Raw genomic sequence first — 13,316 nt, 5'->3', positions numbered from 1 at the left:
AGTGTTACATGCTCCACAATAATAGAAAGCTGGTACCGAGAATGAGGTTAGAGCCATTTTCATCGGTCTACTACCGAACTTTAGTCAAGAATTAAGTGTTCGAGACCTCTGTGTAACTGAGGCAATCCACTTTAACACGTTCACTCCTAGGTAATGCTAATGAGATGATAAAAAACTGTTAAGAATCGAAAACCACGTCACTCAGGGAACAAACTGGTGATGCTAAGCTTCAAGAAATACTCTGAACTAAAGCCGAATGGGGAGTTTAAGGGGTTAGCTTTAAAATTCTGAAACTCAAGTTAATTGTTTTTAAAGAAATGTTCGTACACTTTCTTAATAAAACTTAAGTTATTTCAGGGATCCAGACTGTACCCCTAATTACCATCTTCTTACAACTAATCCAGGAAACGTATTAAGACACCTGAAGACGTGTTTCAGCACAGTGCTTCGCTCTTACCTCTACTGCTAATACCAACCAACATTCCAGGTCGGGTTAAACGGCAGACCACCACCTGTCAAAGGTCCATACCCTGGAAGCATTCTTTTGTTCTGCATTTTTGTTCTCACTCACCACCATCAGCTATCAGTAAGAGTGGATCAGAAAAGACTACGTGCCGAGTTTACAGAAACCTTAAAATTCGACGAGTCTTATGTGTGTGCTGCAAAATATGTCATGGGTTTGGAGGGCAGGAATACTTTAAAAGCTTCCGTGTTTGAGACTGAAATCGGGATCCAAAAGGGTGAACAGTTAAACAGCTCCCTGGGAGAGGAACAGTCAAGGACATACACAGAGAGACAATATCCCCAAAGCAGCATTTATTTACCCACTGAATTTCAAAACATTTATTTTTGAAGTCTGGCATTTCATAATCACCCATCTTGATTGACATGGGCTGACACACATGGTGCTGTCAGGATACACAAGAACAATAGCCAAAGAGTTACAAAAAATAAATCCATGATTCTTAAATGCAACCAAAAAAAAAAAAGTTACAAGTATCAAAACTTTAGATGCATTGCATTGAAAAGAAGGTTTGTGCACGTCATAATTTAAAGAGGCAAAACAAGGCGCTACTGAAACCTCACGTTAAACAGTTCATTATAAAGCTGATGAAAAGGAGCAAGTTGTCTCTCTGTATCAGCTTCCCTTAACAGTTTCCATTAGCTGAAGAAAAGAGGTGGGAGGGGTGAATTCATTTTTGCATGCACAAGATGTACTGCTTAACGAAACACTATCAGCTTGTTTTTAATGGATCTTTCAAACATCAGCTGTAGCCTGTGTTGGCTGACTCTAAACTCCTTCATTACTCTCACCTAGATTTCCCACAGATCACTAGGCATAGTAAAATGCCTCATTCAAAACGTACTTCTCTGCACAATTCAAAAAGGGAGCTCCCCTGGGCTCAGAGCAACCATCAATCCAGCAATGCCCATGAAGATTTATCTGAAACTGCTTCCCAAGGACGGGAGGAGCAGGTCTGAGTAGCTGTGTTGCCAATACAGATAGGTTTAGCACTAGATACTTAGTGATTGTGGCAAGGAAGAATTGGTGATGATGAGGGTGGGGCTGAAGGAAGGGCCAGGGACGGGAAGGATCTTCAGTTTCCTTCTCCTGCTTCTTCATCCTGCTGGTCGCTCGTCCAGAGGGTGAGGTTGTCTCGCAGCAACTGCATGATGAGTGTGGAGTCCTTATAGGAATCCTCGTTTAGTGTGTCCAGCTCAGCTATGGCGTCGTCAAAGGCTTGTTTGGCTAACAGGCAGGCCTGCTCGGGTGCATTCTGGATCTCATAGTAGAACACGGAGAAGTTGAGGGCCAAGCCCAGCCGGATGGGGTGCGTTGGCTGCATGTGCTCTTTGCTGATCTCAAAAGCTTCCTTGTAGGCAGCCTCAGACGCTTCGACCACACTGTTTTTCTTCTCCCCAGAAGCTACCTCTGCCAAGTAGCGGTAGTAATCGCCTTTCATTTTCAGGTAAAACACCTTGCTCTCATACTGGAAATCATTGCAGTTCTTGATGAGGAACTTGTCAAGCAGAGCCAGGACATCATTGCAAACTGTCTCCAGCTCCTTCTCAATCTTCTCCCGGTATGCTTTCACTTTCTCCAATTTCTTTTCATTTCCATCAGCCATGGTTTTCTGCTCGATGCTGCTAATGACTCTCCAAGAAGATCGCCTGGCACCAACCACATTCTTGTAGGCCACAGAGAGGAGATTTCGATCTTCGTTGGAGAGAGGTTCATTTAGCTCCGTCACCTATAAAACCCCAAAAAAGATAAAGGTTGAGAGCCAAGTCTACAAATCTTGGAAAGAAACCTTCCCTTCAACATAATCGACAATTCTTCTCAAGCAAAAGGGTTATGGGCCAGTCACTTGAGAATAAACAATACTCGTGGACAAAACCAATGCAGACATGGGGCTTATCTGAGGAAAACCACTCTAACAAGAGAGATAAATACTTGGAACTTAAAATGTGGTAAGGTCTTGAGAAAGCCCCCATTCAGGTCCCACGAGAATAATCCCAGAAGGTAGTGAGGTGACGGCACATAATGGTGAAGAAAATAATCCTGAGGCGTTCAGTTGTTCTGCAGACACTCCGAGCATTAAGACTGCATGATCTCGGGACCAGCAGTGAGTGTAATGGCTATGTCGTTGGACTCCCATGTAGCCAACTGTGGTTCGAGTCCCAGACCCAGTGGCTTAAAGTCTCGCCGGCAAGTGTGCATGCGTGCATTCTCAAGATCCTGAGAGAACAGAGAAGAGACTGAGGCGTGGCCATCCTCCCTGGGGGATGATTTCTCATTTTCTGTCTCTGTCTTTCTGGCAAGTGCACACACCCTCTAGCAAAAACCTCTCAATAAAAAAAAAAAAAGACTGCATGATCTCTTTGCCAGGTGATCAGGGATGCCTAGAGTCTGCCCCAGAGTCTACTTCCAGCTCTCCACTCCACAAAACACCAACCTCACCTCAAATACAGGTTAATATGACAGGGGCTTCACAGATGAGATCCAACACCACAGGGATCTCACAGAAGTTTCTCCCTGTCGTTACTCCCCACTGATACTCCCGGCCCTCCCCAAGTCAAACCGGAGAACAAAGCATTAGTAACAGCAGAGTGCCTCTGGGGAAGGGCAGCACAGCTACGCAGTAAAGCTGACAGGGAGCGTTACCGTGACCTGACAGGAAAGCCTGATGGCCGTCAGCATGGAAGCACCCATTACTCCAAGTGGAAGAGTTAAATGTCAGATTGTAACTTCCCTTGATGCCAACTCCAGGTGAAACAGCGTCAGTTAGTAGAAAGAAGGTAAGACTTGCTATGGGTTGAACTGTGCCCCACCCCACCCCCAACCCCGAGATACACCAGTCCTAACTCCTGGTCCCTGCAAACATGACTCTTTGGCACCTGGCATGTATAATTAGTTAAGATGCAGTCATACTGGATTAGGGTGTGGCCTAAATCCAAAGACTTTCCTTATAAGGAAAGTGAGATTTGGAGACACAGACAGAAGGGAGACACTCACGTGACAATAGGGGGCAGGGACTGCAGTAATGCACCTACAAGTCAAGGAACACCAAAAGTAGCCAGAAGCCGAGAGAGGGAAAGAAAGATTCTCCTGTAGAGGAGAATGAAATGCTCAACTTCTAGCCTCTAGAACTATTAGACTTAGAACAAAAAGCCCTAGTATAAGCCTCAGTGAAGCCATTAACTTACTAAATTGACCTAGAATATTTCATAGATCCTCAAAAGAGCCCATATCTTGGGGCCAGCAGATAGCGTGGTGGTTAATGGTGCTGGATTCCCATATGGCCAACCACGGATCGAGTGGACCCGGCAGCTTGCTTTCTCGCTTTCCCTTTCTCTCTGTATTCTGGTCAAATTAAGTAATAATAATAATAACAACAACAAATGGAATTAAGTAAATAATCCTTTTTTTTCTTTTTAAGAGCCTGTATCTTACTCAACAAAGCAGGGGGATTCCCTAAAACGACCTACTATTAAAGATCTTCCATTTTATTTATCTTTTAATTCCTTTTTTCTTTATTCATGATAGAACATACATATGCACATGAGGAGAGGGAGAGTAAAAGAGTCTGGCCACGCTGTAATTCCCTCCTCCAGTCGGCCAGGCCAGCCATCTGACCCACAGTCACCATGTTAGATCTGCCTCTCTAGAGCACTGCATTATCACAGCACAGTGAAGCTGGCCGAAGGTCTTTAATTTAAAAAAAAATTAAAAAAAAAGAAAGAAACCAAATCACTTAAGAAACCATAAAACACTAAACAAAAAAGCCATACTTAAATCTAACTATCAGGATAGAACTTCACCAATGGCAGAAAGAAGCCAAGTTCAATGGAGAATGTTATCAACAGCATATTCAACTAGACATGCTTAAAATGGTATACCACCACTCGAGCAGTGGAAGATCAGAATATCTGAAACAATGATGATATGTTTGGGGAATCAGTGTTTGAAGAACATAACCAAAAAATGTAATCATTACAATATGTAAAACTCAGAGAACCTTGGGCCGGCAGGTGGCATGATGGTTAAGGCACTTTACTCCCACATGGCTGACTGCAGTTCAAGCCCCGAATCTTACAGCGTTCTCATTCTCTCCCTCTCGTATGAGTGCACATGCCCTATAGCAATAATAATGATAATAATAATAAAATTAAAGTTTCTAAGTTCCCCCCTACTCCCAAACCCCAGACAAAATAAAAATGCCAGCTCTCTCTTCTGACTCCTTAACAGAGGATTCTGTCTCTCCTTTATCTATTCAAAAAAACCAAACCCCACTCCTCAGGGTGTCCTGTGCTGTCCTGTGGGCTGCCTCTACTTCACTCCAGCAGGTTCCTCATTCCTTCTTACACTTTAGCTGTCTCCATACCCAAGGGTCTGTGGCATGGCCATCCTTCCTGAGAAATGATTTCTCAACCCCTACCCCCACTGTCTGACTGGCAAGCACACATGCCTATGGTAAAAAAAGAAATCTAAAAACAAAAACAAGTATGAAGCTGAAGTTTGTAGGTGTCGGGACCAGCAGGTGGTGTGGTGGTTAAGGGCGCTGGATTCTCATATGGTCAACCACAGTTCGAGTCCCACACCTGGCAGCTGTCTCTCTCTCTGTTCCTCTCTGGTCAAATTAAAATAAACAAACAAATAAAATAATTCTTTTAAAAAAAAATGAAATTTGAAGGTGTCTGTGGGTTTCAGAAATTCATACAAGCATATCCTTTCTCCGATGGAATAAAATGCCAAAAAAGGCAACTGAGCAATACTCATGACACCTTCACCAAGAGGAAAAAATCATTTACTAGTATGTGTTTATGTAACAATCATCTGGTTGCCTGCCAGTCTGAATGAATCACTATTAGCATCAGCTGAGGGTGACTAACAACTAAGAAAGCAAATATTGTTCTTAGAACCCCAGCCAGAGCCTAACAAGGAAATAGCTGGATACGTTTAAATATAGTATTTTTAATACTCCTTGGTTATAACTCGGTTAATAAGAGAAAACCTACAGAATGCTTCAAGATAATTTATTACTTGATCAGAACTAAAGAAAACTGAGTTTCTTCCCTAGATTGGACAAGTATAGACCAAGTCAAATCAGATGACAAAAGAGATCTCCGGCCAGTCTCAGTTATGTTTATTGTGAATAACCCCCCATTAACCTTAGTATGAGTCCCCAACACTTCAAACACCAAAATATAGGAGCCAGGAGAACTCACAGCTGCATCACTTATAAGACACTGGGAGGCAGTGTGGTGTAATGGAAAGGACCGTGACATACCAATAGCCCCAACCAGGCCACATTACTCATCAGTAATGATTCTCATGGATGATCATCTACAGAACCTATGAAAGTGACACTGAATCTACTACAGGGGTTTCCAAACGGTTTCTAATTAGGAACATGGAGCAGACAGAATTTGAGAGGAGGGGCCTAAGCAGCTCTCAACGTTCTACTTCAACAGAGTTAGGGCACTAGGACACTCACTCCCACCACCTTGTACCACATAGCGGCCCTCGGCGTAGCCAACCTAGGCGCTAAGTCTTCACGTGGCTACAACCCACCTCTAAGGGGCTGTCCCACCTCTGCTCCTGCCTCCCTGCCTTCTTGAGTTCTTGTCCACCTCCCCTCTCCTCCCAAATCTTCCTGAAAACCTGAAATGAATCAGCACTTACCATCACCGAAGGCCCTTCTACCTGTTTCTTTCGAAAGCTGGACTTCTTGCCAGTCCTTTTACTGATGTCCTCACCACAAAGTCTTTGGCTACACCAACTCCCACCCCCAGAGCAGCCACCTTACCCGTTTTTCCTTCAGGACTGCCCGGCATTACTAAATGTCACAAATAACCCAGCCCGCTGCTAATTCATTTATCTCCCTATGACACCATTCCCTTACTCAAAACTCCCTAAAGGCCTCCTCCCACTATTCCCAAGGCAATAAACTATGTGTTTGTGACTAAAAATAGATCAACTGCCAAAAACAGCACAAGGACTATTTAGGAAAATCTATAAAGTTCTTAACCCAGGAAACATCCAACATCAAAATACTGAGTAGGGGCTAGCAGGTTGTTTGGTGGTTAAGGTGCTGGACACTCCCACATGGCCAATCACGGTTCGAGTCCCAGACCTCGTGGTTTGCTTTCTCACTTTTCCCTCCCTCCTTCCTCCTCTCACTCTGTCCATCTCTAGTCAAATTAAAATAAGTAAATAAAGTTAAAATAATTCTTAAAAAAAAAAATGTGGGACCAGCAGTTGGCGTAATGGCTATGTCACTGAACTCCCATGTAGTCGACCACAGTTTGAGTCATGGACCCAGTGGCTTAAAATCACACTGGGCTTGTGTGTGTGTGCATGCCCAAGATTCCAGAGAATGGAGGAGAAGGGATTGCGGTGTGGCCATCCTCCCTGGGAGTGATTTCTTGCTTTCTGTCTCTCTTTCTGGCAAGTGCATGCGCCCTATAGCAAAAGCCTCTCCAAAAAAAAATGCTGGGACCAGCGGGTGGCGTGATGGTTAAGGTGCTGGACACTCCCACATGGCCGACCATGGTTCAAATCCCAGACCTGGTGGCTTGCTTTCCCACTTTCTCTCTCTCGTCAAATTAAAATAAATGAATAAATAACTAAAATGAAATGAAAAAAAAAATACTGAGCAAACAAAAATGCCACCCCTGGGCTGCCGAGCCACATAGTCCAAGTCGGGGTAACATTCCCCCTACTGAACAGCTACCCCGTCCTTGACAACTACACACCTATGGCTCTTTATTGTGCACACCCACACGCTATCAACTTACTTCTAAGAGTTAATATAACAGAAAAATGATTTTCACAATCAGGTAAATAATTCCATCATAAAAAATCTTTAAGTTACTCTGACAGAATCCCACGAATAAAACAAAAGGCAGGCTAGAGGGATGAAAGTTTTTTTGGCTGACTCTCACAAGTTAATGCCCAGGAAGCAAGGCTCCCATCTGGCCCCAAGTTCAATGGCTCACCACTTGCCCCCCAGGACTGGGAAGACCACTCCCCACAGGCTAGAAGGAAACATCCCCAGACAGGCCCAGGCTAACTCTCTATCCTAACTAGGATGAGGCTGCCATTCTTTAAGGCCACAAGACAAGCTAAAATTCAAGCTCAGGGTAAACAAGCTTAACATTAGCCAAATGAAATAGCTACCCTTGTATCATTAGAGACTGCCTTTGCTTTGCTTTTAACATAATTAAATATTTTCATAGGGATTGACAAGGATTAAATACAACCTAATCTGAATGGCATTACTGCATGCTACTATCCCTGGAGGCACCAGGAGTTTAGGCTTTAGAAGTGGTGCCAGGTTCCGATCGCGGAAGTGCCAACGCCCACCACCACAGAAGGGAATGCTAGTGCAGGCTGAAGTGGGCAGGAGATGGGCTTCCTCCACCTGGCTTCCAGGAGGAATTTTACCAGCAACTTCAGAGACCATAACTTGAAGCCAGCAGGCAGTGTGGAGGTGAAGGGCACTAGACTCCCATATGGCCGACCACAGGTTCGATTCCCAGACCTGGCAGCTTGCTTTCTCACTTTCTCTCTCACTCTGTCACTCTCTGGTCAAATTTAAGTAAATAAAGTTAAATAAGTAATTATTTAAAAAAAAGGAGAGAGACTGGGGCTGGCAGGTGGTGTGGTGGTTAAGGACACTGGACTCCCACATGGCCAACCACAGTTCGAGTCCCGGACCTGGCAGCTTGCTTTCTCACTCTCTCTCACTCACTTTGTCGCTCCCTGGTCAAATTAATATAAATAAAGTTAAATAAAAAAATGATCCTTTAAGGAAAAAAAGGAGAGAGACTGTAACTTGAGAGCCTATAGGCTTCTAAAATATACTAAAGACAATAAGGACACACAACTGATGCCAAAAATATGAAATAATTTCTCAAAATACCATTACGCTTGTTAAAATGAGTGCTCTAAATTCAAGACTTCATTTTATTCTGAGAGAGAGATTTTTGCTATAGGGTGCACACACTTGCCAGAGGGACAGAGAAAGAGAGACAGAAACTAAGAAATCATTCCCCAGAGAGATGGCCGTGCCACATTCCCTTCTCCTCCATTCTCCTTTGGGGATTCTGGGCATGTACACACACATGCCCAGCCTGAGTTTTAAGCTGCTGGGTTTAGGACTCGAACCACGGTCAACTATATGGGAGTCCACCGACTTAACTACTACACCATCCGTTGTTCCCGAGTTCAAAACTTAACTATACATCTTACTAACATTTGACTGAGAAAATGAAACAACTCTCATGTGTAAAGTGGAGTTAACATAACTGCACCTATCTTCTACAGATTAAATGACAAAAGTAACCACTGAGTAATAGCTACCATTTACTAACAGGTAAGATAAATTCTATCCATTTTCTGATTGTAACATGGAAAACACATTTGGGGACTCCTGGTTGTTGTTGTTTTTGGAACGGTTTTTGCTATAGGGCTTGTGCACTCGCCAGACAGACAAAGACAGAAAGGGGAAAATCGCTCCCCAGGGGGGATGGACATGCCATAATCCCTTCTCCTCCATTCTCCTCTTGGGATCTTGGGTGCACACGCACCCAGCGTGAGATTTAAGCCACCAGGTCCGGGACGCGAACCGTGGTCGACTACATGGGAGTCCAGAGACATAGCCATTACGCTAACTGCTAGTCCCGGGACTCCTTTTTGAACTGTATTTCTCAAAAAGCAGGACACTGCAGTCTACCACTAACATGATATCCCAAAGGTGAAAAAACACATTTTTGGTTTCTTTAAAGTAAGGGGGGGTCTTTGTGGGAGTTGTCCTGCGGGTAATTTAGAAACCCACACTCTGATGAGGCTTAACATCCACTTCAGTGCAGAAAGCTCTATGAGTTGTTTGCCACCTGAAGTGCTTTTATTTTTTTAAAGGCTTTTTGTCATAAGGTATGTACACTCACTAGAGTGAAAAATCACCACCCAGGGGGATGGCCATACCACAATCCCGTGTCAATTCTCTTGGGATTTGGGCACACACATAAATGCACCCGGCATGAGTTTCAATCTGCCAGATCCAGGACTTAAACTGTGGTCAGCCATATGAGAATCCGGCACCTTAACTACACTAAACCACCTGCAGGCCCCTGAAGCACCTTTTAATTCAGCCCATTTCAAGAATAATCCAGGGCCTTCTTAAACTGATTTATGATAAAGAGATAATTATGTTTCAAATGATCAAGTAATAAGAAACAAAGCTCCGGAGGTTTTTATGAATTCTAAACTATACCAATGTGGCTTTAAGGAAGCAATTTCACACTAACCACCATTTTGATATGCCTTAAAACCATCCTTATCAAAATCTGCAACAAGGGGACCAGCAGTAAGCATAATGGCTATGTTGCGGGACTCCAATGTAGTCAACCGCGGGTTCACGTCCCGAACCCGGTGGCTTAAAACTCACGCCGGGCGCGTGTGCGTGCATGCCCAAGATCCCGAGAGGAGAACAGAGGAGAAGGGATTGTGGCATGGCCATCCCCCCTGGGAGGTGATTTCTCGCTTTCTGTCTGTCTCTGTCTGTCTGGAGAGTGCGCACGCCCTATAGCAAAAACCTCTCCAAAAAAAAAAAAAACTGCAACAAGGATTTCATCTCAGCCTGGGCCGCTCGGTCACGCTCTCCTCTTACACACCAGCTGCTTGTCCCCCGACTCCCCATAATCTCACAGCTGTTGGAATCAGAGCCTTCTGCCACTGGACGGGCCAAGTGCTTGCTCCTCTCCAATTCTGATTCCTTAAACTGCAGTTCTGCTCTCTGCACTCAAGATACTCCTCTACTCTTCCCATTCTCGTATTTCTCCTTGTCCTCTGTGAACACTGTAATCAACAGTAACAGTGCTTAAAACACCATGCTGCCCCTATCTTAAAGCTTCCTGTATTCCCACCTACGCTTTAATATAAAACAGATGATTCAGGACAATAAGAGACACGGCTAAATTATGTCTATCCATGAATGGTCACCATGCATCTGATTTCAATGTTCCCATGTTCCTTAAATCACTTAATATTATGCACTAACAATCCCATTTTAGACTTCAGAGTTTTCATAAAATAATACAGTATTCATTTTACAGAGGTTTGGAATTCTGTAAGGTCACTGTAAGCCTGGCCTAGAAAGGACCTGGGTTCTAGAATCTTTCACAAGATTTTTTTCTCCACTATTCCATTCTGTAATCCACTAGGTCTGAAATAAGGAGAACCTAAAGATACTCCTTTGCATTTCACTTCAGAAACATTTCTTGCCTCCTCAAATTCGGGGGTGAGACAGGGAATCGTGTTGTCAATGGATCTGAGGCGACAGCGCCGTTTCCAACGTGCATGATTTTTCTAAACGGCTTACCAAAACTGTCCTCCAGGTGACGCTGGTAGAATAAGGAACATCAATCATTACAAGCAGGCAATGTGATTAGGTGATCGGTCAAATTATCAAGGAAACAGAAAACAGGTTAGATGATTACAAGAGAAAACTGACTTAGTAATACGGACACTGCTAGTTTTATACTTCCAAAGTCCCAAAGCAAAGCGATGTAAGTTTCAAGGTCACAGCATGGTGGCATCAGAACACACCCTCGGTCAGGGCCGCTCCGTTCTCTCTGGAGCACTCTACTTACCTGCCCTTCTACTGCCTAGAAGCAAGTCCATGTAACCCCCGAGGGTTACTATTAATAGAATTCAGACTCTGAAGGCTCTAAGGCTTAGATAATAAAACAGGGACTGAATCATCCAAGTAACATTAAGAATTTAATCTGGGAGCACCAATTTAACAGGTAAAACAAACGGTTCTCCACTGCCACCTGCCAAGTCCAAATATAATCCGTTAATTTGGGCAAAAAAAATGTTAATGTAACAGGTATACTGACCCCAAGAAAGCACTTTTACTTTAATAGAGGTTACCTTGAGGAAATGATCTATCACAATTGTGAGATGATGAAAATTAGTGCTTGGGTTGAATTTACATGCTGGTTGGCTCTTCTACCATCAATCATTTCACATACGGACGTTAGATTCCCAACAGAAAGGTCCATTAGTTTGCACACCGCTACCTTACTGGTGGGTACAGTAGCAAGCTGCAGGAAAGAATTTTTCAAGCCTGCTTATACAACCAGAAAGCTCATTTTCTTCTCCACGCAAATGAAATTTCATTATTAGTATCTCTCCAGTCTTTCCTATTTCCCATTTCAAGGTAAGCTGCTCCAGGTTTCCTACAGCTCCCGGGTGTTCCTTCTAGGCATTTTTCCTTACCTCAATTCACCTTCCTTCCAGCCACATCCCTTTTCCCAACATCCAAAAGGTTCCTACCTCTGCAGCCTTCAAGTCCTCTTACAGGGTGAGCAGGGCCTCACTAAATGCTCAGAGAGGCCACAGCCTGCCTAATTCCAATACCGCCTAGTTACTGGGGAAAATGTAAGTGTGACTTGCTGTGTGGACAGAGGTGACTTTAGAGAAAATTAATTATTAAGGACCCTTCCAAGAAAATACGTTATACAGTCAGACCAGTTTCTGTGAAATTAGCAAAATGGCTTTTCAATTCATTTTCCTAAAGAGGGCTCCCAGACTTGCATACATCAGGTGCCAAATCCTAGGGAAACCACCGCAGCACCTCAGAGTGCTCAAACCCAGGGCCATCAAGGACTTAACACCTGGGCCCTGCTGTTGCTAGCTTCCGCACTCTGGTTACTTGTGCTGTGCCGGCACCCGGAGAAGACCACACCAAGAATCTCTTACCTGGATTATCTTTGTACCGGCCTCAAGTACAGTATCTCATCTAATGTCAAAATCGAAAAGCTCGAAATGAGCTTTTCAGAAGATTCTAAAATTTCAAGGAAGTCTGGATTTTTAACTTTTTCTTTCAGACATTCCTTGAAAGGCCAGTGAGAGGACATATTCAGGATGGCAGTTCTCAAATCTGCTAAAAATTGCCTACAAGAGCTACTTAAAATGCAGGTCTCTTACTCTCACCCCCAAAATTTCTGAAACGTTAGTAGGTCTAAGGCGGAATCCAAAAGGACCCTCCAAGGTCTCAGGAGTTGAACACTGGATGAACATAGCCGGCTGGTGGCGGCAGAAGTGGATCTACCACTATGTGACCTTGACACAGAGAGAATGTTCATTTAGAGAAAATGTAAAATAACGTGAGGGGACAGGGACAGAGTCAAGGAGCCGGTAACCAGAACGCAAGAGTCTCAGAAATGCAGGTGGTGTCTACTCCACGGTATTTGCTAGGGCGTGGCTGGGCACGTCTCCTTCACCGGAAATCAAGCTGCGGAATTGCTCTGAGGGTCTCAGGGATGCAAAGGCACACGGGTTCGTCTCCCCTAGAACCAAGTCTCACTTTAGTCTGCAGGCAGACATCGCAGCATCGAACCTGGGGTACAGGTTCACCCTCCGCCCTCTCCGCCGCGTCCACGCCAAGACTGCAGGAAGAGGGTCTCGGTGCACAAAGCCAGACTCTCGGCATGGGAGGTGCAACCCGGGCCACTCGGGGGAGCAGAGCTTCAGGTCGTGGCAGAGAGCAGGAGAGACCCGCCGCCACTCACGAGGTGATTTTTGAGTACCAGTTGGGGAATGGAGGAAAGCGAGATAGGAAGGAGCCCCCAGGACGGTAGAACGGTCTAGAAAGAGGAATGTGGCTCCTGCACGATCCCCCGGGCACCCCCTCCCCCCATCTGGACTCGGAGCTAGGATGCAGCGACCCCCGCCCTCCCAGCCCAGCAGAGCTGCATCCGCGACCCCGAACGGCTCCCTCCCCGGAGACCCCACCCCCGCA

At 44.7% G+C, this 13,316-nt stretch overlaps 1 protein-coding gene across 4 annotated transcripts in view; it reads right to left on the bottom strand.

Moving 5' to 3' along the window:
- Positions 1-801: 801 nt before the first annotated feature.
- Positions 802-13,316, bottom strand: part of YWHAH (tyrosine 3-monooxygenase/tryptophan 5-monooxygenase activation protein eta) — a 13,753-nt gene continuing 1,238 nt past the window's right edge. The window contains exons 1-2 of one of the 4 annotated variants that reach the window (XM_027771631.1): positions 12,882-13,022; positions 802-2,252 (exon numbers count right to left, since the gene is read on the bottom strand). In XM_027771631.1, coding sequence (XP_027627432.1) covers positions 1,599-2,252; positions 12,882-13,007 — 780 coding nt within the window. In that variant the 5' untranslated portion in view covers positions 13,008-13,022 and the 3' untranslated portion in view covers positions 802-1,598. Of the gene's footprint in view, positions 2,253-6,187; positions 6,207-6,311; positions 6,667-12,881; positions 13,023-13,316 lie in introns of those variants that run through there. The other 3 variants (XM_027771632.1, XR_003549331.1, XR_003549330.1) reach the window with 3 other exon arrangements.

Source organism: Tupaia chinensis, unplaced genomic scaffold (assembly GCF_000334495.1).
Source record: "Tupaia chinensis unplaced genomic scaffold, TupChi_1.0 Scaffold000226_1, whole genome shotgun sequence".
NCBI classification, from domain to species: domain Eukaryota; kingdom Metazoa; phylum Chordata; class Mammalia; order Scandentia; family Tupaiidae; genus Tupaia; species Tupaia belangeri.
Note: the sequence above shows the minus strand (reverse complement) of the source record. Positions and strands in the feature narration are given on the sequence as shown.